Source organism: Aethalodelphis obliquidens, unplaced genomic scaffold (genome assembly GCF_003676395.1).
Source record: "Aethalodelphis obliquidens isolate GAN/ISIS:26980383/991018 unplaced genomic scaffold, ASM367639v1 scaffold17, whole genome shotgun sequence".
NCBI lineage: Eukaryota > Metazoa > Chordata > Mammalia > Artiodactyla > Delphinidae > Aethalodelphis > Aethalodelphis obliquidens.
This window is the reverse complement of record NW_020837961.1, coordinates 25,991,812-26,016,182: the sequence shown is the minus strand read 5'-3', so window position 1 is coordinate 26,016,182 and position 24,371 is coordinate 25,991,812. Positions and strand designations below refer to the sequence as shown.

The following is a 24,371-nucleotide window of genomic DNA, read 5'->3' as shown; positions in this document are numbered from 1 at the left end:
ATACACTCTAATTTTTGTAACAAGAAAATATATTGCAGGGATGAAAAGTTGCCTATATTTCTTATCAAACCAAGCAAATTCTTTCCTCTCCTTGGCCTCTCTTTTCATCAATGCCTCTCTTCTCAGAAGATTATACCCAGCTGCCTTAAAAAAGGTTTTACTATTTATAGGAGCCAAGCATCTTCCTTGTCTTCCTTCTCCTGTTTTTCATTCTTGTTTGTCATGGGCTGTTCTTGTCTGGGTTTGGTTAGATGTTTCCTCGGAGGTGCAGTTTTCTTAGAACACTGAGTGGCCCTTTCCTAAAACTCGTTATCATCCTATTTTTACCTAAACTTTGGGACAAAGTTTAATTTTTTAAATAAAATGCTGTTTTCCCAAATTTGATGGTGCTTTTGTAAAGGCAAGAGTAGGCATGGAAGTAACTCTGAGCTGGGCATGTACCTGTATTTCTCCACACACACACAGGCCTACATATGCTTGCGTTTTAGAGCTACCCAGTCATAGGAAATCAGTGTTAATTTAAAATAAAGGTCATAGGAATGAGCTGGGCAGATGAGAAAAATAAAATGTAGGGAATAGCATGAAGTAAATAAGGAAAATGGGTCACAGAAAATAAAATAAACTTTGATAAGTTTTTTTCTGCTTGCAGAAGAATGTTACATCTGTTACTCTATCCCTTGACATAACTAATACTAATATTTATCATATTCCTTTCAAGGAATTTTATATTCATATACTTATACATATAAATTGCATTTAACATCCCTATCCATTTCCCTAATACAAGGCTGCTTTCAACTTTTTCTTTAAATGATCTTGTAAAGCATGGGTTCACAACCCCTGGGCCATGGATGGGTACCAGCCCGTGGCCAGTTAGGAAGAGGGCTGCACAGCAGGAGGTGAATGGCGGGTGAGCGAGAAAAGCTTCATCTGTATTTACAGCCGCTCCCCATCGCTCGTATTACTGCCTGAGCTCCGCCTCCTGTCAGGTCAGCGGTGGCATTAGATTCTCATAGGAACCTACTGTGAGCTGCGCATGTGAGGGATCTAGGTTGCACACTCCTTATGAGGATCTAATGCCTGATGATCTGAGGTGGAGCTGAGGGGGTGATGCTAGCGCTGGGGAGCAGCTGCAAATACAGATTATCATTAGCAGAGAGGTTTGACTGCACAGAGACCATAATAAATCAATTGCTTGCAGACTCATATCAAAACCCTATCAGTGAGTGGCAAGTGAAAACAAGCCCAGGGCTTCCACTGATTCTGCATTATGGTGAGTTGTATAATTATTTCATTATATATTATAATGTAATAATAATAGAAATAAAATGCACAATAAATGTAATGCACTTGAATCATCCCAAAACCAAATCCGCCCCCCCCCCCGCCCCCCGCCGCCTCAGTCCATGGAAAAGTTGTCTTCCATGAAACCGGTCCCCGGTACCAAAAAGGTTGGGGACTGCTGTTGTAAGGAACATCTTTGTACCTGACTTCTTTGTTCAAATTTTGGATCATTTCCATAGAATTGATCGTGAAAATTGTAATTACAGGGTCAGAAGGCAAAAACGTTTGTAGGACTTTAGTTTCTGGAAGGGCTGTTCAATTCCCTACTACTGCCAGATTTTGAGAAACATGCTTTTTAATGAGAATTTCTTTGATAATATGAACATGATTCATATGTTAGTCATTTTAGTTTCTTCTTTGATGATTTTTATACTCATGCCCTTTTTATATGGAAGTAGTAAGATTTTAATTACTATTTGTATGGCTTCTTTAAATACCAAGAATATTAACATGTAGTTTTGCTGCAAATATTTTCCCTGGATTATTGCTTTATTTATTTGTTTTTTAATTTTATGAATGTTTGATATTCATGTTTTAAAATTTTATGTCCTGAAATGCATTTATAGTTTTATTCAGATTTTCTACCATCCACTTTAGGTTCAAAATGTCTTCCTTTTCTAGAGATCAAAAAGATATTGGTTTATTTTCTTCTATTGCTCTATGGTTTGAGTTTTTGCATGCTTGTGCATAGTGGTTAAGAACACATACTACTTTTGATTATGGCTCCAAAACTTAGTAGCCAATTGGGCTTGATTAAGCCCTTTTGACCTCGGCTTCCTCATCTGTAAAATGGGGATAATTATAGCACCATCACAGGTGTTGTTATAAGGATTAAATAAAATAATTTCTGGAAAGTATTTTTAACAGGGCCTGGTACATACTAATACTCAATAAATGATAATAATTATAAATATTATTACTGATATATAGTACAAAATAAGACTTTAACATGTTTTTTCCCCCAGATGGTACATAGCACTGTTTATTGATAAATCTTTCCTTTCCCCATTAAAGTGATTTCAGCCTATAATATGTTCTTGTACACTCTGACACCTGTTTCTGTTTTTCCCATTGATTTGTCAATGTGTTTATGTGTGTGTACCACATTGTTTTAAAACTGTAGCTTTATAACATTTAAGAATATCATATAGGAAGAATATGTGTATAGGAAACGTAATTCTTTTAAAAATTGTCATGATCATTTTCTTATTTCTTTTCCCCATATGGGTTTTAGAGTTATATTATAATTTAAAATTTTAATTGGATATCATAATGAAAATACCTAGCTCCATCTCTAAATATACAACTTGATAAATACAGGTAGGAAAAATTTTTCATGTATTAGTAATGTAATAGATATAATTTAATGACTTTAATTTTTAGATCATACAATACTTTAGTTACAAGACGAAATGATATTATTGGGGTGCTAGGAGTGGGAACAACAGAATGAGAATTCATTAGTGAATAAAGTCCAGATTATAAATGCTTGCTCAATTTTTTAGGACATGGTCACAAGTAGCATAATCTATTATGTCAAGTGAAAGTGATACAGTGGCCATCTATTGTATGTAAATATTTTTATGCAGCAGCCCTTAACATCTGATATGATGCAGAAGAAACCTATGTAGACCTCAGGTTTTCCTGGGAATCACTGTGAATCCTACTAATAGGTGATGAAATTATTTCTGATCTTTGTGTTTACCACTGCAGTGGTAGCATTTTTGTCAATAGCATTACTGCAATTTAAACTACTAATGGAATTTTTTTGTTTTAATTTCAGCAATAAATTTATTTTTAATAACACTACTAAACATTTTGTTTAGTGTTTCACAATTATTATAACCATAAATTTATAACAAGGATACCACTATAATTTTCTACTACCAATGGAATGAGTATTTTTATGTTTTAACAATAACACTTTTGGTCCTGAAAATTAATTGTTAATGATAAATAATGAATATCTGTAAACACTAAAATGTTCTTTAAGAAAGTGGGACTTTTATTTCTTTTATGATGGGACTTAGGTGCTCTGATAAAGTGATTGTCAGCGTGTGAAAGGAAAAATGAAAACCTCTTCTAAATTGTAGGTAAACCACCTAAATAAGACATTAAACAGCATTTGCAAAGGATTATTTTCAATATAAAAAAGCACCACAAAACGTGTTATAGAGTTCCTAACTTCATTTTTTATAATTCCTGCTATGAAAATTAGAAGGTATAGAAAATACCTTCTAGAAGTTCATGGAATTCAGAAGGACTTCTTTCTTGACGCCTTGACATCCATGTTTGAGAAGAATTCTGGAAAGACTCTGAGATACTTGATGGTTTTTTTCAGAGTTGGATCAAGGGGTGCTTCTGTTGTCCTCTTTTTAAAAATTAGGAAGCATTTCAGGTATTCAGAAAAGCATAGATTAGAACATAATTCTGAGTACTCACCACTCAGTTCAACTAATCAAGCATTAGAAACACAATTGAACAGTATCTTCTTTTTTCTAATGAGAAATCTACCATTGAAAATACAGAATGTGGATGTCCTAGAATTTCCTTTTCCAACATTCATTCCATCTAACATGTTCCTTTTTCCTTCGTTGCCATAAGGATGTCAAATGGATATAGTTGGTGAAATGCTCTCGGTACAAGTTGCCTGAACCAAAGATGGCTGGTAATCAACAACTGTGGAAAGCAATTCTAAACAGTAGAGCAAGATCGCTAGTATTTTCATTGCTGGGAACTAATGAACAACTGTCTTGAACACCAATTCTCAAGGCTCCTCGAGTTCTCTTCTTTCTGACAAAACTGCTTTTCTCAACCCAACAGCAGAGTAAAGGGAAAGAACCACGTTACCTGTCAACGCTGAGAGCGCAGAGATTGAGGACGGTGATCCCCACTGAGGACTTCTGCAAAAAGGGGAACAACTTGCAGAGAAATACGCCAAAGTCATTGTGATCAAAAGGCCAGCGCCCAGCCAGCAGCTGAAAAAAGGAAAGAGCATGGTAAGAAATGGCAGAGCCAGCATAGGCTACGCGGACACTTATATTTCTAATTAGGCTTCCAAACTTCTAAATTGTATCGTTCACTATGCTTTTCAGTTAGTGTGGTAGCAATAGACTATGATCATCATTTTTTTCCCATATTTTAAAGCCTCAGCAATTTTTTAAATCCTGAACAATGTGGAGAGTGATAAATATCATAACAAGAGATGAGACTTGGATCTTATAGGAAGTAGTCGTGCCGCCTGATTTTCAAAGAGGAGCAAAATTTGGGGGTTTGGATGACGGCTTAACTCAGAAGCAGGCAGTCATCTCTGATCAAGTCTTACTAAATCATGAGTGAAATGAATCATTTTCAGCTAGTGGCATTGGGAGATTATATTATCTCCTGACCAGCGGCCAAAGCTCTGAATAAGATGTTCTGGAGAATACTGGGAAAGTGAAGTGGTTTAGAATGCACTGGCCTTGCCAGCTGGTTAACAGCTAAAGCCACTTGAAACTCACCTTTTCCTCCATGCTTAACGTGCTGCCCTGCTTCAGCAGGTGTGACACCAGTGGCCTATCTTTATTTAGGCTCAGATTTTCCTCTATCATACAAGAAAATGTGGTTACTGTGACCCGTTTGTAGCATTCGCAGGGACATCTAATCTTCCATGTTGACAATTTGAAATTTTTGCTCCAGGGAGAGGGTGATGACCCTCTAGTGGCTGTGGTGAGTAGCAGGAACATAAATCCTCTGTGAATTGCTGATATCTAATTAGAGATATCTAATTAGGTATCGTACTAGAAGCATGGCCTTAAATAATAGCTCAGCTACCTAAAAGGAGGAAGCCTCTGCTGAATATCTATGATGCCTTTTCGCGAGTAAAAATGGTATTGATGTCCTTTCTTATGTTTGCTTAGTGACTCAGAATTTAAACGTACTCCACTCAATAGGAGATAGCACTGTACTCACTTGACAAACTTCCTTTTTTTGCAGAGTACCTATCGCCATAGTAACTCTAAGTTGACCTTCCAATTTCGTTCTACCATTTCTAAAAGAGTAGGTTTAATTTCATGGTTGGCGTGGTCATTCATATGAGTCCATGGAAAGAGGATAGGAAACTATTACCCGAGAAATACAAAATCAGAACTAATGCATTTTGTGAGTTTAGTAACATAGGGCTATCTATAATTCTATTTTTTATGGCTAAGATCCTGTTTGATTTAATTTCTGATGTTCTCTCTTTTAGGTTTTCAAACATATTTCCCTTCTTCTGAGTAGTTTTCTAAAAGACCTTTTCCTTCAATCCAGCCCTACTGCTGGTCTCTTCTTCCTCTCACTCTAACTGGTCTTGGTTGGTGTCTTCTCAGAATTTCCATAAATACCTTTGTCCAAAGACAAGCAGTAGGCTCTTCACAGAAATACTGCCCTAAACTCTGACAGTTCTCACGAAGCTAAAAAATAATTATACCATTGCTGATTGCTAGTTATGAATGCCTGATGCAAGTAAACACATAAAACATTATTTCTGAGATGAATCACCCCCTAAAAAGAAAACCTGAAAATTACTTTTTACACAGTGGGAGTTTAGTATTTTGTCCCAGAACTGTAATTCTCCACTAAAGACTAGAGAGATGTAATTAAAATGGGTAAGGATTGTTATAAGTTTTGGAACAGTTGAATTGTTATGGTTGGTTCATTCCCAGAGACAGACAATCCTGAAATCTACGTGGATGGATTTCCCAATTCACACATCCAACAATGAGGGAAAAGAAAAGGATGTTTCTGGCTTAACAGGGGAGACTCTGAAATCCTGTGCAGGTCTAAGTAACAAGTGCTAAGAAAAATGATCTGGGAGAACCCACAACAGAGCATGTATTGTTTCAGGCCCTTCCAATCTCAATTGAAATATTTTTTTTTTCATGCTTGCTTAAACTTTTAATTAGGATTAGGTATAAAGGAAGCACCCAAGAGAAAGATATCATGGAGTTGGTGAGCACCAAATAGATCACAGAATTGTCTTTCTTGGACACAAATAGGTGTTTGGTTATTTTTGTTGTTCTTTTTTTTTTTTTTTTTTTTCTTTGCCAGCATTGATTCTTCCTGGGAATTACTGACAAAGGAGAATGAAAGAAATCATTGGAAAAAAATTTTAGGTACAATCACAGTGTAGACATCCCTGACGGATATCCACTTCATTCTCAAGGGATATATGGATAGTAACTGTTCGCATGCTGCCAGCAGGAAATTAGGGCCCTACCTGCAGGCAACTTCTCTTTCTGGTTAAAGCTGGCTTCCTCAAAGAGGCCCTGCTTAACTACCCAATCTCAAGTAAGACCTGCTTGTTAACCTCTTTAATGGAACCAGTATTGGAGTAATCTTAGATTCAAAGACTCCTTTCAGCCCACTCTGTCTTAGCAAGAAAACATATACAAAAGGAAGACATCAAAGAGACATAGAGTATAGCTCACCTATTTTTCTCTTATTTAGAAGAGGCATTTTGGAGCTTATGAAGGACTATGGGAAATGTATCCTTTCTGTTATTTACTAGCGTTTAAAATGGAAAATACAATATTTAAAATGGTAAAAGTTAAGCTGTATAAAAACTTGTATAATGAAAAGTTAAGTCTCCCTTCTATTCAAGACCCCTTAATTCCCTGCCCAAAGGCAACCACTGTTAATTATAAATTGTGTTTTCTTCCGGAAAACTCCCTATGTACATAAATCCTGTTTTTTTTTTTTTTAAAGTCAGAACATTATGGAAATAATACCTTCCAGCAGTCTTTTATGATTTTGTTTCCTAGAGCAGACTTCTGGGAAGCAGTTCTATTGCCTAATTAAAATGTTTTGATTTTTTAAAAGCACGTTGAGGAAAACCACTTAGACTAGGATAGGAAAAGATAAAGAACTGCTTAGCATAAAGAGACCATGGTAGAAGAACCAGTTGATTTCATTATTGTTAACAAGCTAATATCAATTCAATGAAAGAAAAACCAAACCATTCTGACAAACTAACAAGTCGGATTGGTTCAAGGGTAAATCTGGCACCTCGGAGCAGTCATAGCTTATTTTTGCCATGAGAGGATCTGTGCTTTTATGTAACCCTCATATTTATAACTGCCAAGGGCATCACACAGTACCTCGTATGTAGTAGGTGTTGAACAAATTAATGATTTCAACTCACTAATTCAGGGAAATATTTTCACATTTTGAAATTCGATAGCACCAATTTTCCACAGAAAACACATTCATCTTATAATTTACTTTCTATTTAAAAGTCATTTAAAAGTATCTGAAAGTAGTATTTCCACTCTTTATGTTGAAACAAACAATGCACTGTTCAACTAGTTGTTGGAGGAGGTGGGAGAATACAGTTCTGTTGAAAAGTCCACGGTAAAGTGGGGCTGCCAAACACTTTGCTTGGAGAGCCCTCCCTTTGTGCTGAGACCGTCCAGCTTGATAAGAGCCACAGAGCAGGCACCTGAAGATGACGCCCATCCTATGGTCCAATCGGGTTCTCAAGTGGACCACAGAGGAACAGCCCAGGGCCACCTAGGCAGCAGAGGGTCATCTGCCGAGCATGGATTTTGCTTTAGGACTTTTCTGAGGGGACTTTTCTGCAGCTGAAACATAATTAAAGTCCTGATCTCCAACTGAAAACAAAAGCACTACTAAATGGCACAAATGAATGGAGAAATTCTGTATTTGTGTGGCTGATTCGGATTGTGGAAAAATCAACATAAAATTGATAGGCTGCGTTTTTTAACCTGTCGAAACAGATTTACCTAAGGACTTGTACCACATGATCCACCAATAGGCACCCTGTTTTTAGAATGACTAGATTCAAAAGCAGGATGTCCGGCCACTACTATATTTGGTATAAAGCAATTTCTACTTAGTTGTGATCTTTTATTGATGGTATGTACAACGTACCTGCTTATGTCAGCTTTCTGGAACATACCTGACCACCAGAAAGTAAGCAAAAATGTAAGGCGCCAAATGGTTGCTGTGAAACGTATGCCCTGAAGTTCACGTCCTTGACTTACGGGTGGACGGTCTGAGTCTTCCCCGCAGGTTGATTTGTTTTTACTTTACACCCATTTTTATTGTCTTTTAAATGGTTCTGTTATTTGTGCATTGCACATCCAAAGCTACTCATTAATACGAACCCGCCTGAGTAATGGTTCTCAGCCTTGGCTGTACATTAGAATGATTGAGGGAGCTTTTAAAAATACCGATGCCCAGGCCATGCCCCTAGATGACTGCTCTTCATTGTGGGGTGCTTTGTCTCCCAGGGAACATTTGGCAACGTCTGGAGACATTTTTCGTTATTACAAATTGTTGGGAGGCTACTAACATCTGGTAGGTAGAGGCCAGGGATGCTGTTAAATATCTTGCAATGCACAGGCCAGGCCCTCTAATGAACAGTTATCTAGCCCAAAATGTCAGTAGCGCTGAGGTTAAAACCCTGTCCTAGGGCTTCCCTGGTGGAGCAGTGGTTGACAGTCCACCTGCCGATGCAGGGGACACGGGTTCGTGCCCCGGACCGGGAAGATCTCACGTGCCACGGAGCGGCTGGGCCCGTAAGCCATGGCCACTGAGCCTGAGCGTCCGGAGCCTGTGCTCCGCAACGGGAGAGGGCACAACAGTGAGAGGCCCGCGTACCGCAAAAAACCCCCAAAACAACAACAACAAAAAACCTGTCCTAGGCCAATTAAATCAGGATCTCTGGAGTTGGGACACAAGCCCAGAAGTTTTTAAAGCTTCCAGGTGATTCCAGTGTACAGCCAAGGTTGAGAATCACTGCTTTAGCACACTTGTTTTCGAGCTTCAGCAGGTTCAGCATCATCTGGGGGGCCTATTAAACCACACTGCTCCGCGCCCCCCGCCCCCGCCCCCGCCCCCGCCCCACCGAGTTCCTGATTCAGTAGGTCTGAGGTGGGGCCTGAGACTTTGCACTTGTTTTTTTTTTTTCTTTGACTGCGTTGGGTCTTCACTGCTACACGCGGCGGCTACTCTTCGTTGCAGTGCGCAGGCTTCTCATCGCGGTGTCTTTTCTTGTTGCGGAGCACTGGCTCTAGGCATGCGGGCTTCAGTAGTTGTTGTTCGCGGGCTCAGTAGTTGTGCCTCGTGGGTTCCAGAGGGCAGGCCCAGTAGTTGTGGCACACGGGCTTAGTGGCTCCGCGGCATGTGGGATCTTCCCGGACCAGGGCTTGAACCCGTGTCCCCTGCATCTGCAGGCAGAGTCTTAACCACTGCGCCACCAGGGAAGCCCGTGGCTTTGCACTTCTAATGAGTTCCCAGGTGATGTGGATGCTGCTAGTCCACCAACCTCTGCTTTGAGAACCTCTGCTCTAGAGATGCCATGATCAGTAAAAAAATGATGGCGAGTTGACAGCCAGCTAGTGCAGGATGAGCAGAAAATAGAATATAATACAGACATAACTAAACAATCATAATGGCTTGGGGCCGCGTAGTTTGCATGCCTCTCGTGCCGATAGTGCCTAAAGCCATCAGTACAGAAAGGCAGGTGCCCTAACTGGTGTGCACGACTCTCATGTCCCAGGCCCAATGTCCCAGGCCTCACCAGCTTGGCATTATGAAATAAGGCTGTTCTTTCCTTAAAATCAACTTAGATTGTCATTTCGTAAGACTTAGGTTCCAATACAAGATTTATCTGTTAGCAGCAGTGACCTGGGGTAAGCCACTTACCCATTGTTATGTCTCATTCCTGTATTTGTTAAATGGGGTGGCTCTCATACCTGCCACAACGGTATGATGACCAGCTGGGAGGCTCAAATGGGACAATGCTTACGAGAGAATCCACAAGCTGAGCGTACACTGCACAGACGTTAGTTATTTTGAACTGCTATAGTTTGTAATTATAAACTGAAATGTACCAATTATTCATGACCATGAAGAAAAGGATAATATAAATGAATTTACCCCCTCTTTTTATCCATTCCAGATGCTAATGCCATTACTTGGATATTATCTTTGTTATTGTCATGGCATCTTCATAATGCGATAAGTAGAACCAGCGGTGCATTTTTCTTTGTGCTAATTTTCTTTCTAGCCCATCCGGTGAGGATGAGGGCTTCTTCTCCTTCCCTTCATCCCACCCCACCCATCTCAGGAAGGAATAAGGGATTTATGAACATAGTCTGTAATAGCTGGAACCCTCAAAGTAAATAACATGTTCTCTTCCCCTCAACGTGGATTATTGTTGGGTCACTTGAAGCTGGACATGACGGACCAGGTACCAGTCTTCAGAAAGTGGGGTTCTGAGGTTTTCTTTCTTTCTGGGGCAGGGGCTGGGATGTAGAAGTTGGTACATAGTCGAATCACCAGTAAAGATGTTCTACATCTCCCAACAGTACAGACTGGGATGGTAATAAAGCCTGCGGTGCCCAGGACAGGCCTTCCATGAGAACATGTTTTCTGGCTGTTGCAAATCTCAAATTGGTTACAATAAAATAAATCACTTTGTGTGACTGAGAATGAATTTTGCCTTTCCCTTATGCTTTAATTGCTTCCGGATTGAGGCAGAGTTTTCACAGAAATCAAATCAAATAAATAGAACAAAACCCGTGGCTTCCACCCTAGCCATACACTTTTTCCTTTGACAGGTTCCTCCTGCCTCCCGACCAGCCCAAGAATTTGGAAAGCATGACGTCCTTAGAGCAGAGCAGACACTCCACAGATGTTCTCGACTCTGGGTGCCCTCCGTGACCTGGGGGGATGGAGAAGCACTCCTTTTGATGAAAGCAAGTGGCTTGGTGTAGCAAAGAGCGTGGGCCCTGAAGCTCGACTTCGTGGGTTGGACTGGATCCCAGCTCTGCTATGTTTCACACCGTGTGACCTTGGCATGTTGGTTATCCTCGCTGCTTCTCAGTTTCCTCCTCTAGAAAATGGAAATGGTGATGGCAGCTACCTCACAGGGTTACTGTGTGTAACAGAAGAGACAATCCATAGAAAGCAGTTAGCAGAAGTAAGTATCTGGAAGTGTGAGCTATTTGCATGGCCTGTGGTTATCAGTCTCTACTTTCTGTCTGTTTTTTCCAGTGAGATTGTGAAGGACGGTCATCCAGGTTACCAGGTACAGGGGGGTGGCAGACCCCACAGGTACAAAGGGCCCCATTCACAAGGAAATGACTACCCAGAAGATGAACAGGTGTGACGGTCCCTAAAGGAGCTGCAAGCAACATTCTGTGGGAACTCAGCCAAAGAAGGCTCCGGAACCCGGAGGCCTTGTACCCTACATGACTTACGCGAGTGAACTGTGCCTCAATGAAAACTGGAGATGAAAACTATGCCATATGGTTGACGGGAGTGTGAAATGAATTAATCCAGGCAAAGCCCTTAGAACAGGGCCTGACCCATTGCAGGCTGTGAATGTTAGTTCCTGTAAGAGATGGGTTTTGAGGAACTGCTCCAGCTACTCTGCACTTAGATTAGAAAACTTGAGGTTGTTGCTACTACCCACTATTCATCTATTTCACCATTGAATATTCAGTGTTTCGGTGTTGGCTGAGGTCTTAACTTTTTAGAATCTGAAATACATAGATGTTAATAACAACCAGGTGAAGGAGAGAAAAAAAAAAGAGGAAAAATACTTTTAATTTTTTAAAAATTTATTTATTATTTATTTTTGGCTGCGTTGGGTCTTTGTTGCTGAGCATGGGCTTTCTTTAGTTGTGGCGAGCGGGGGCTACTCTTTGTTGTGGTGCGCAAGCTTCTCATTGCAGTGGCTTCCCTTGTTGCGGAGCACGGGCTCTAGGCGAGTGGGCTCAGTAGCTGTGGCTCGCCGGCTCTAGAGCACAGGCTCAGTAGTTGTGGCATGTAGGCTCAGTAGTTGTGGCACACGGGCTTAGTTGCTCCGCGGCATGTGGGATCTTCCCGGACCAGGGCTTGAATCCGTGTTCCCTGCATTGGCAGGCAGATTCTTAACCTCTGCACCACCAGGGAAGTCCCGAAAAAATACTTTCTAAAACCAAGTTCCAAACCCAGGAAGGTTATTTCATTAGAGGAAAGATGGTTCACCCAAGATATGGGCTTATTATCCCCAAGAATCTCAGTCACCTGAAGGCTGGGAATGAAAAGAAATGTCTCTGATAAAGTTGCTGTAAGGATGCCAATCTAGAATCAAGGGATTTATGACTTCTACTTTTTTGGTATGCCTAAAACCAAAGGATCATTGGATGGAGAAGAATTAAATGTTTTTCAAAAAGAAAAGTTAGAAGCACTCAGTATCAAAATTGTATAGGTTAGTGCCAAATGTGTGTGTCAGTATTTTAGGATTTAATTCATAATGGAGACAAGAGTTACACTGGAAAGAATGAACCCGGCTTTTCCTGGATGGAGAAAAGACAGTTAATTATAGAAAATAAGCGCTCTGACCTGGACACACAATAAGACCCAAAACCTATTGAAAAAATGTTACTGTTTATTTTAATCAGCACTCTCTATGGTAGTACATGCTAGTGCTTATTTAAAAGAAACATGCAGGCGAAAACAAAGCAGAACAAAACAAAACAAAAAACAAACTGGTAATGATTTCCACATGTAGATTTAGGTAGTAGCCCCAAAGAACTTATCAGGAAGGTGGTAATAAGTAGAAAAAAGCAAAAGCCAACGGCGTATTTGAAAGCATGCTGCTTATTTAATGATGTAATGTGTGAAATCTTAAGAACTGAGGTTAGTTCTTCATTTTAAAGTATGTCATGTGGTCACAATTATCCTGTGTTGATGGAAACGATGACCCAACTAAGATACGGTATGCGGCATGAAGAAAATGATACCATATGTGTCTTTTGGGGAAAAAAGAACACTATTGATGCTGAAGCTGATGTGTTACAGTAAATAAGGTTGAGGTGATTTTGAATATTTAATAACAAATTCATTAGGAAATAAGACAATTTGCAATAGCTGAGGTATAAAGTGAATTAGGAAGACCTGCTCAAGATGGCTGAGTTACCAGTCATGTAATGATGCTTCACATAAGAATGACATGCATGTAAACAGTTCCCCCACTAAAGTTTCAGAAGAGGGAAGATGTAATATACTGCAGGGAAGTTAGAAATTCTGGCTTCCGGCTCTAGCCCTGTCAGAAATCTTTGGGCTTTGCCTTCCTCCTCTGCCATATAATCTCGTTCTGGCCCAACATTTCTTAACTCTAAATTCTCTGCCAGCTCTTAAATTGCACGATTTTTTTTTTCATATCAGAACTCCAGTCTGCAGCTGGTTTCACTGAAACTATTAGCAACTCCATTTATCCCTAAACTCGCTTAACCTCAATCCCTCCCTTCATTTTATATGAATAATTTTGTCTTCCCAATTTCTCTTTTATTCTTCCCAACTATGAGTATTTTAGTCCTTTTTGCCTTTCTTTTTTCTACCCAATAGGATGAAGGATGCCAGTACCTGTGGAATCTCATAGGTGAAGTCTTGAGACTTTATTTACCTCGAATGTATGAACAGTATTTTATTCCTCTCCAGGGAGAAGCTAAACTATACGGGAAATTTGCCCAGTGAGCTATAAGCACCATACTGTAAACCCGGGCTATAAGTAAAATGCAGGAGAAACCAGTAGGTAAGTGGCTATTTTAAGCTTCCAGTCAAGGGTCTGTTATAAATCATAGTGTAAAATGAAGAATTAAAAGATTTGAAAATGAGTTTGATCCTACTTTGTCTTATTTCCAGTCATTTGGAAATGAGATAACATTAAATTGTATAAGTCAAGAATAACAGATTTTAACCTAGTTTTACTTCTCAGTCTTGATATTCGACACATACTGTATCTCCATGGTAAGTATTTTGTTTATTTTTAGTGCTACCTAGAACAGAAAACATACAAATTTGGGGTCTAATGTAATTAGCCTACTAATTAGCTGGGCTTCCTTTCCTAGACACTTGAGTACTGAGAGAGACTTGTACCATTTCCTTGAGATTAGGGCCAATGTTCTATTTCCTTTTCAGCTCTCTCAGAACACTTGGTACATTGTTTTACATGCAGCAATTGTCTAAGGAATACTGACTGCCATGAAAATCAGTGACTTAAGCAAATGTTATTAAGACAAGTTTGGTAAACAACATTTATCTTAGATATGAAAAATTACATCATTTTAGACTTTGGACAGGTGCTTAGGGACCATCTAGATCAGTGGTTCTCTAAGTGTTGCCTGAGGACCCCTGGAGATCCCTTTTCACAGTTCAGGAGAACCTTTCATAGGACCTGCAAGGTCAAGATAATGCTGAGATGACTGCCTTTTCTACTGGTTGACATTTGCATTATTGGTGCAAACTGTTCTAAGAGTCATTGCATTCTTCACCATCACACACTAGCTGTGGAAAAAAGTTGATGCTGCAAGTATAATGGTGAGGACTTCAGCAAGGTCATAGGCTACCACAGCAATATACAAACATTGGTTGCATTTGTATATACTAGAAATGAAAAATGAAATTGAGACAATTCCATTCAAAATAGCATCAAAAAAAGAATAAAATACTTAGGAATAAATTTAACTAAAGAAGTATAAGACATGTTTGCTGAAAGCTACCAAATACTGGAGAAATCAAAGACCTAAATAAATGTTTTTGCATTGGAAGGATGAGCATTGTTAAGATGGCAATTTTCTCTAAGTTCATCCAAAGAGTCAATACAATTCCTAGGTAAATTCAAGGAAATTAGCAAGTTGATCTTAAAATTTATATAGAAATGTAAAGGACCCAGAATAGCCAAAAATTTTTTGAAAAAAAAAATCCAACAAAGTAGGACTTATAGTACCTGTTTAAAAACTTACTATAAACTACAGTAATCAAGGCAGGATGGTACTGACATAACAATAGACACATAAGTCATTGGACTAGAAAAGAAAAGACAGAAATAAACCCTTACATTTATCATCAATTAAGTTTTAACAAAGGTGCCAAGGCAGTTCTTTGAGGAGACGATAGTCTTTTCAGTAAATGGTGTTGGGACAATTGGATATGTGTATGCAAAAAAGTGAACTTAGAAGCTTACCTCATATACTACACAAAAATTAATTGTGATCATAGATCTAAATGTAATGGCTAAAATTATAAAACTGTTAAAAAAACATAAGAGAATTTTTTGTGATTTTGGCTTAGGTAAAGATTTCATAGATATGACACAGAAACATGTCCATAAAAGAAAAAAATCTGATAAATTGGATTTCATCAAAATTTTAAAATTTTGCTCTTCAAAAGACAGCATTTAGAAAATGAAAAGAAAAGCTACGGAGCGGGAAAAATATTTGCAAATCATATATCTGATGAAGGATTTCCGTCCAGAATATGTAAAGAACTCCTACAATTAAAAAATATAAAGAGAAATAACATAATTAAAAAGAGTAAAAGATTTAAATAGACATTTCACCAAAGTAGAAATACAAATAGCTAAGTACATGAAAATGAAAAATGCTCAGTATCATTCATCATTAAGGGAAAAGTACATTAAAGCCACAATGAGCTACCACTACACATCATTAGAATAGCTATAATAAAAAAGACTGACAACAATAAGCTGGTGAGGATGTGGAGAAATTGGAAGCCTCATATAATGCTGGTGGGAATGTAAATTGGTACAACCATTTTTTTAACATTGATATGATCCAGTGATATTATTCAGATTTCTCCCGTGTTACTCATTGATTTATTTGTATTTATGCAATTTTATCACGTGTAGGTTTGTGTATCGACCTCCAGGCAAGACATGGAATAGGTCCATCACCACAAGGACCCCTTATAATGACCTCTTATAACCACACTCCCTTCCTTTCTCCCTTGAACTCCCTAGCCCCTGGCAACCATTAATCTGTCCTCCATCTCAATAACTCTGTCAGTTCAAGGATGTTATATAAATGGAATTATAGTATGTAATCTGTTGAGATAGGCTTTATTTTTTTCCACTCACCATGATTCCCTTGAGATTCATCCAAGTTGTTGTGTGTATCAATAGCTTGTTCCTTTTTATCACTGAGTAGTACTCTATGGAATGGATGTACCATAGTTTATTTAACCACTCACCCACTGAAGAACATCTGGGTTGCTTCCAGGTTCAGGCTATTACAAATAAAGCTACTATGAACATGCCTGAACAGGTTTTTGCATGAACATAATTTTCATTTCTTTGGCATAAATGCCCAAGATTGCAATTGCTGGGTCTTATGGTAATTGCATGTTTAGTTTTATAATAAACTTGGAAGGTCTTTTCTAGAGTGCTTCTACAATTTCTCAGTCTCACCAGTGATGTATGAATGATTCAGTTTCTTCTCATCCTTGCCAGTATTAAGTGTTGTCACTATTTTTAAATTTTATCCATTCTGATAGGTGTGTAGTGATATCTCACCGAGGTTTCAGTTCTGCATTTCGCTAGTGGCTAATGATGAACATCTTTTCATGTGTTTATCGACCAGCTTTATATCCTCTTCAGAAAATTTTCTGTTCATGTTTTTTTGCCCATTTTCTGCCTGAATTGTTTGGTTTTTTGCTGTTGAATTTTGAGAGTTTTTAATATGTTCTAGAAACTACTCCTTTGGTTAGACATGTTGATTGCAAATATTTTCTCCCAATCTGAAGCCACCGTAATGAGAAGCCCGTGCACCGCAACGAAGAGTAGCCCCCGCTCGCCGCAACTAGAGAAAGCCCGAGCACAGCAACAAAGACCCAAGGCAGCCAAAAATAAATAAATAATAAACTTAAGAAAAAAAAAAAAAAAAGTAAAAGCAGGGCCAGGGCAGCGGGTGAGATGCCGCAGGGGTGGATAAACTTTTTCTGTAAATGGCCAGATAGTAAATATTCTGGGCTTTGCAGACCATCTGGTATCTGTCGAAACCATTTATGTAAGCAATGGGTATGGCTGTGTTCCAATAGAACTTCATTTATAAAAATAGGCTTTGGGCCAGATTTGGCTCATGGCTGTAGTTTGCCCACCCCTGGGTCAGAGAATCAGACAGGATCAAGCCGAAGTGGTGAGTACTCAGTGCTTGCAAATTAGGCCCTGGAATATTACCTTAATGTGCAAACTTCCCCCTGGATTTACTTCCCCTCCTTTACGGTAACCCAGGAGCTGGAGGCATTTTAAGGTCACTCCATGGAACCAATAAAAATATTACTGTGAAGGTAACTATTTCCTCAGAACAAAAAGCAGGAAAAATTTCAACAAATCCTCTAAGTTTAAAGGCACAATCGTAAGACTGCAAAGCTCAGTGTTCACACATTTCACAAAGTTCTGAATAACTTCTTGGCAGTATGTAGTCAGGGCCTTGTAAGACCGCCATCGAATTCCATTTAAAATCTACTCAGTGGTTTTGATACATAAGATTTCTTTTATGTGATGTTGAAATGCAAATTTTGGTGTTGATGTTAGGAAGGATTTTCTTTTAGATCTGTCTTCATATGCTACAATTTGGTAAATTCCTATAACAACCCTCCCTTACCATTTTGTCTTAGAATAATGTGGTAACCAGATTACAACTAAACCTCCAAGTTTTACCTAGCAACTGGCATCCCAAAATATGTCATTTAACAAAAATAACCTCAGAGAGATTGTCTGGAAAATTTCATCAATCCAACTTAAACTCTCAGAACATTTACTGTCTGAAATCAGTGCTTTTTAATCTGTGTTTCGTGGGGTGTTTTAAAATAAATGGCCATTTACTGCAGCAGTAATGGAAAATGCTGAAACCTAATTTTATTTCTGTGTCTCTTGAGATTAATTGGATTAATTTTGGTTTAGCTGTATATATTACTTTAGGAGAAGGAGAGATGACAGTTTTTCTGTTTTTAAAGAAAATGTTAATAGGTGTTTTACATTCAAAGTGTTATTTTTTTCAGTAAAATTGTGTTCAATGGTCTCAAAAATTTCAACAGAACACTGGACTATAACATTCGCCTGGCATTCAGGCTGACTTGATGGAATATATGTATCCTCACACAGAATGCAAGCCACTCAGAGGCACAGCTGTCCTAGATTTCTTTGTGTTTTCTATAGACACTTAGTAAATGTGTGAGTTGATTTGGGGATTATCCACTATGAAGGCAGATAATAGATTTGCTTGAAAGGCCAAGAAGAATTATAATGAACAAAGTTCAGACATATGCCACGCAAGCCTTTAGAGCTTTTAGAAAAGAATTCCGTCTAGGAAATTCTGCCTAGTTCCCGGTACTGTACCATGCCCTGGTGGTTCTCCAAAATTACTGATCAAAATATAAAAGGATTATGATAAAGATTTATGTTAAAAGCATATATTTAGTATATAAATATATATGTTGATATTTAAGTATTCATGATCAAGATTTATATTAAAAGCATTTATTTAGTATATAGGTATATATGTTGATATTTAAGTGTTATATATATTTATATATACATGTTAAGTTTTATATATCTGTATATATTTATTTTTTCAGCAATCTATATGCACACAAAAAGATGCATGTGAGATGGTCCATAGATGCACTATTCATATGAGCTCAAAATTGGAAACTATTTAAATGCCTACCTAAGTAGAATGAATAAACACATTGTGGCATTTTCAGACAGTGAAGTGCTATACAATAATGAGAATGCATAAGCTACAACTAAACTCAACAGCATGGGTTACTCTCACAAACATAGTGCTGATCAAAGGAAGCCAGACAGAAAAGATCATACGTCATATGGTTCCATTTACATAAAACGCAAAAGTAGGCAAACAAATTCATGCTGTTAGAAGTCAGGAAAGTGGCTGCCTTGGGAGTTTGGGTAATTAGTGACCGAGGGACTTCTGGGTGCAGGTAATGTTCTGATTCCTGATCCTGGATACACAGATGTGTTCATTTGGTGAAAATTCATAGAGCTGACACTTAATGTACATTTTTTTTGCATGTATATTACATCTCAATAAAATGTCGAAAATGTTTACAAAGTATTATGGCACTTAAATGATGTAACACTACCCTAAATTTTCATAAATTTACCTTCTATAAGAACATCAAATTTGTGGAAACAGAGGAAATAGGCAGAGAAACACAGCATTTGTGACATACATGACATCATTTTGAAAGAGAAACGCTAGAGTATTCTAAACATTTTTGTTTTGTGAAACTAAGCTAAAAGTTCACAGTGGCCAGATTTTTAAAAATACACAGACATTCTACAGAATTGCTTTATCTGACATAAAACTCATGTGGGATGGGGCATAGTATGCTATTCAATATTTGGCAAAGAGATGTGTGTCCATTACCTTTTATATTTTGAAAGGAATGATTTTGGATATTTTGAACATGCTCAATATAGTTTGCTTTTAAAATTAGGGATATTAGGGACTTCCCTGGTGGTCCAGTGGTTAAGACTCCACGCTTCCAATGCAGGGGGCACGGGTTCAACCCCTGGTTGGGGGACTAAGATCCCACATGCCGTGTGGCATGGCCAAAAAAAAAAAAAAATAGCGATGTTAATAAAGTTCCTTATTCAAATAGCTTCAGATTTAATGAAACAATTTCATTAAACTTCATTGTAATTTTTTTTAAATTGAGGATTTCTAGCTTATTTTATTTTATTAAAGTATAGTTAATTTACAATATTACATTGGTTTAAGGTGTACAGCATAGTGATTCAGTATTTTTATAGATTATACTCCATTAAAAGTTATTACAAAATAATGGCTATAATTCCCTGTGCTATACAATATATCCTTATTGCTTATCTATTTTATACATAGTAGTTTGTATCTCTTAATCCAATGCCCCTATCTCCCCCCAAACCACTGGTGACCACTAGTTTGTTTTCTATATCTGTGAGCCTGTTTCTGTTTTGTTATATACATTCATTTGTTTTATATTTTAGATTCCACAAATAAGTGATATCATACAGTATTTGCCTTTCTCTGTCTGACTTACTTCACAAAGCATAATATTCTCTAGGTCCATCCATGTTGCCACAAATGGCAGAATCTCATTCTTTGTTTATTGCTGAGTAATAATCCATTGTATATATATACAACATCTTATTTTTTTAATTTATATTTATTTATTTATTTTTGGCTGCATTGGGTCTCCACTGCCGTGCGCGGGCCCCCCCCGGCCGCGGCGAGGGCCACCCTTGGTTGTGGCGTGTGGGACCCCCACTGCAGTGGCCTCTCTCGTTGCGGAGCACAGGCTCCAGGCTTGTGGGCTCTGGAGCGCAGGCTCGGCGGCTGTGGCACACGGGCCCAGCTGCTCTGCAGCATGTGGGATCCTCCTGGACCAGGGCCTGAACCCGTGGCCCCCGCATTGGCAGGTGGATTCCCAACCACTGCGTCACCAGGGAAGCCCTACAACATCTTTTTTATCCATTTATCTGCTTCCATACCTTGGCTATTGTAAATAGTGCTGCTATGAACATTGGGGTTGCATGTATCTTTTCAAATTAGTATTTTCATTTTTTCCAGATATAAACCCAGGGATGGATCATATGGTAGTTCTAGTTTTAGTTTTTTGAGGAACCTCTATACTGTTTTCCATAGTGGCTGCACCAATTTACATTCCCACCAACAGTGCACAAGTGTTCCCTTTCCTCCACATCCTTGCCAGTGTTTGTTATGTGTAGACTTTTTGATGATGGCCATTCTGACAGGTGTGAGGTGATCTCATTGTTGTTCTGATTTGCATTTCTCTAATAATTAGCAAAGTTGAATATCTTTTCATGTACCTGTTAACATATGTATGCTGTCTTCAGAAAAATGTCTATTCAGGTCTTTGGCCCATTTTTTGACTGGGTTGTTTTTTTTTTGATATTGAGTTGTACAAACTGTTTACATATTTTGAATATTAATCCCTTGTTAGTCATATCATTTGCAACTATTTTGTCCCATTTCATAGGTTGTCTTTTCATTTTGCTGATAGTTTCCTTTGCTGTGCAAAAGCTTTTAAGTTTAATTGATCTCATTTATTTATTTTTGCTTTTATTTCTTTTGCCTTAGGAGATAAATCCATAAACATATTGCTATGATTTATGTCACAGCATATTCTATGTTCTCTTCTAGGAATTTTATGGTTTCAGGTCTTACATTTAGGTCTTTAATCCATTTTGAGTTTATTTTTGTATATGGTGTGAGGAAATGTCCTAATTTCATTGTTTTACGTGTATTAATAGCTGCCCAGTTTTCTCAGCACCACTTATTGAAGAGACTGTCTTTTTCCCACTTTATACTCTTGCCTCCTCCTTTGTCAAAGATTAATTGACTGAATATGTGTGTGGGTTTATTTCTGGGCTCTCTATCCTGTTCCATTGATCTGTATGTCTGTTTTTGTGCCAGTACCATACTGTTTTGATTACTGTAGCTTTGTACAGTAGTATAGTCTGCAGTCAGGGAGGGTGATACCTCCAGCTTTGCTCTTTTTTCTCAAGATATTTTTGGCAATTCAGGGCCTTTTGTGGTTCCATATAAATTTTAGAATTACTTGTCCTACTTTTGTGAGAAATGTCATGAGTATTTAGATAGGGATTACATTAAATCTGTAGATCACTTTGGGTAGTATGGCCATTTTAACAATATTAATTCTTCCAATCCAAGAGCATGGGGTATCTTTCCCTTTCTTTGTATCATCTTAAGTTTCCTTCATCAGTGTTTTATAGTTTTCAAAGTATAGGTCTTTCACCACCTTGGTTAAGTTTATTCCTAGGTATTTTATTTCTTGCTTCTTTTTAAATATCATTTGAGACATATTCCCAAATGTCATCCATTATGCTTTCACATTACCCTTTTAATTCCTATGCATCTGGTCAACTCCTAAGGAGGAAGATCTAGAAATGCAACATTTAGTTTTATCAATAAAACCAGGTGTTTGTACGCCAACTGAAACCTTGGGATAGCCATAGACACTCACTTTTCTGTCTCATGCCACAAATTGCCTAGCCTTTCCAATGATAACTGGATGAGACACCAGTTTGGCAAAAAGTGTTCCTCTGGGAAGATAAGCAGATGTATATGTCTAGGCAATCAGTCCATCAAAGAACTTAACATTTCTTTTCATTTTTAAAAAATTTTATTTTCTGGCTCCCTTCCGTCAATTGATCTCACCAACATGACAATGAGTATGGAATACAAAAATCTGTTTGACAGATGTTCCCATGCAATCTGCAAGACTTACAACGTAAATGCTATTCTGGAGAGCAACCTCTGTTTCATACACATCTTCCTTTATAGTGTGTCACTTCTGTCTTAAATAAGCAACTAAAGAAGTATTGGGTTTAATGCAGGAGAGAAAAGGGAATGACTATTTTTGAACACAGTCTTTGAAAATATATTTCTGTACTAGGGAGGACATCTGGATGACTATCAAGTTTGCCTTATGAGGCATATGGAAGAGAAGCAATGTGGCAGCTTAGCTAACAGCATGGCCTCTGGGATCAGACTGGATCCAAATCCTGGCTCTGCAACTCGCTAACTGTGTAGCCTTGAGGATATTCCTTAAACACCATGCCTCAGTTTATTCATTTTCAGGCAACAGTCATATAGGATAAGTTTACTGTGAGGATCAAATGAGTTAGCTTGGTACAGAGTAAATAGTAATTAGGCTTTAGGTCATGTTATAAATTGGTATACATAACATACTTTAAGACTGCATATTTTTCCTGCATCGATTCAGGAAATGCTTCTCAGCACAGTAGCCAGCATGTTTTTGTTAAAATGTAAACCAAATCATGTCACTCATCTCCCCATAACCTTCCTTTTTTAAAAAAACTAATTTCTTTTTGGCTGCTTTGGGTCTTCACTGCTGCGCATGGGCTTTCTCTAGTTGTGGCGAGCGGGTGCTACTCTTCATTCCAGCGCATGGGCTTCTCATTGTGGTAGCTTCTCGTTGCAGAGCACGGGCTCTAGGCACGTGGGCTCAGTAGTTGTGGCATGTGCGCTCAGTAGTTGTGGCTTGCGGGCTCTAGAGCACAGGCTCAGTCGTTGTGGCACACAGGCTTAGCTGCTCCGCGGCATGTGGGATCTTCCCAGACCAGGGCTCGGAACCTGTGTCCCCTGCATTGGCAAGTGGATTCTTAACCACTGCGCCACCAGGGAAGTCCTGCTCATAACCTTCTAAAAGCTTCCTATCTCACTCAGAGAAAAAGGCTAAAGGCTTTATAAAGGTGTATACATAGGGTGACCACGCTTCCTATTTTTTCCAGGAGTCTTGGTTTATGCCTATTGTCCAGATGCAATTATTGATAGTGTCTACTTTCACCCTCAAAGCATCTTGGTTTGGACAATAAATTATATGGTCACCTATTGTTAGGCCCCACGTTATCTGCTTCTCCCTATCACCTGCCCTACCCCAGTATCCCTGTGATCTCATCTGTTACTATTCTCTTCCTTCCACTCAACCACCATGGTTTCCTTGCTGCTCCTTTAACCCTCCAGGCACATTCCTGCCTCTGGGCCTTTGCACTTGCCATTTCCTCTGGCTGGATGGTCTCACTTTGGATAGTGGCATGGTTTGCTCCTTTTAAGTTCTAGTTTTTATTCAACGTCACCTTGTATTGAGCTCTTCTTCAGCCACTCACACTAAGATGAATACCCTCTTCCTCTTCTTTTATTTCTCTTCCCTATTTTACTTTTCTCCTTAGCAGTTATCTCACATACTATATATTTGCTTATTAACTTGCCTGTTGTCTTGTTCTTCTACTAGAATGCAAACTCCACAAAGACAAGGATGATTGTTTTTCTTCACTGCTATTTCCCCAGTAACTGGTATATACTAGGAGCTCAATAAATATTTATGAATGAATAAATGAAGAACATTCAGAGAAGAGAGACCTGATGTAACTGAGTAACCACATAGCCAATCAGTTGCCCATCCGCATTAATTTCTAGTATAAAATTTGATCTAAAAAATATTGGGTTGGCCCAAAAGTTCAGTTGGGTTTTTCCGTGAAATGTTATGAAAAACCAAAATGAACTTTTTGGCCAGACCAATAATAGGACTCCCGTGTTTAAGATAAGTGTTATGAGAAGCATGATTTGAGTAGATTCTGTTATCTATCCTAGTCTCCAAGTAAGTCGTGATGCCAAAAA

General features: G+C 38.5%; 1 protein-coding gene and 1 long non-coding RNA gene across 5 annotated transcripts in view; one reads left to right on the top strand and one right to left on the bottom strand.

Annotated features, from left to right (window-relative positions):
* EDNRA (endothelin receptor type A) overlaps nt 1-24,371 on the bottom strand; it is a 62,815-nt gene that overhangs the window by 23,884 nt on the left and 14,560 nt on the right. For 2 of the 3 annotated variants that reach the window (XM_027117125.1, XM_027117124.1), the window contains exon 3: nt 4,195-4,322. In XM_027117125.1, the coding sequence (XP_026972926.1) occupies nt 4,195-4,322 (128 nt within the window). Of the gene's footprint in view, nt 1-3,578; nt 3,716-4,194; nt 4,323-24,371 lie in introns of all 3 variants that reach the window. The other variant, XR_003435009.1, reaches the window with a different exon arrangement.
* The window catches only part of LOC113626070 (uncharacterized), a 119,844-nt gene that overhangs the window by 85,704 nt on the left and 9,769 nt on the right, over nt 1-24,371 (top strand). The window contains exons 3-4 of one of the 2 annotated variants that reach the window (XR_003435012.1): nt 4,171-4,343; nt 13,822-13,915. This is a non-coding gene — a long non-coding RNA (uncharacterized LOC113626070). Of the gene's footprint in view, nt 1-4,170; nt 4,344-13,821; nt 15,575-24,371 lie in introns of those variants that run through there. The other variant, XR_003435011.1, reaches the window with a different exon arrangement.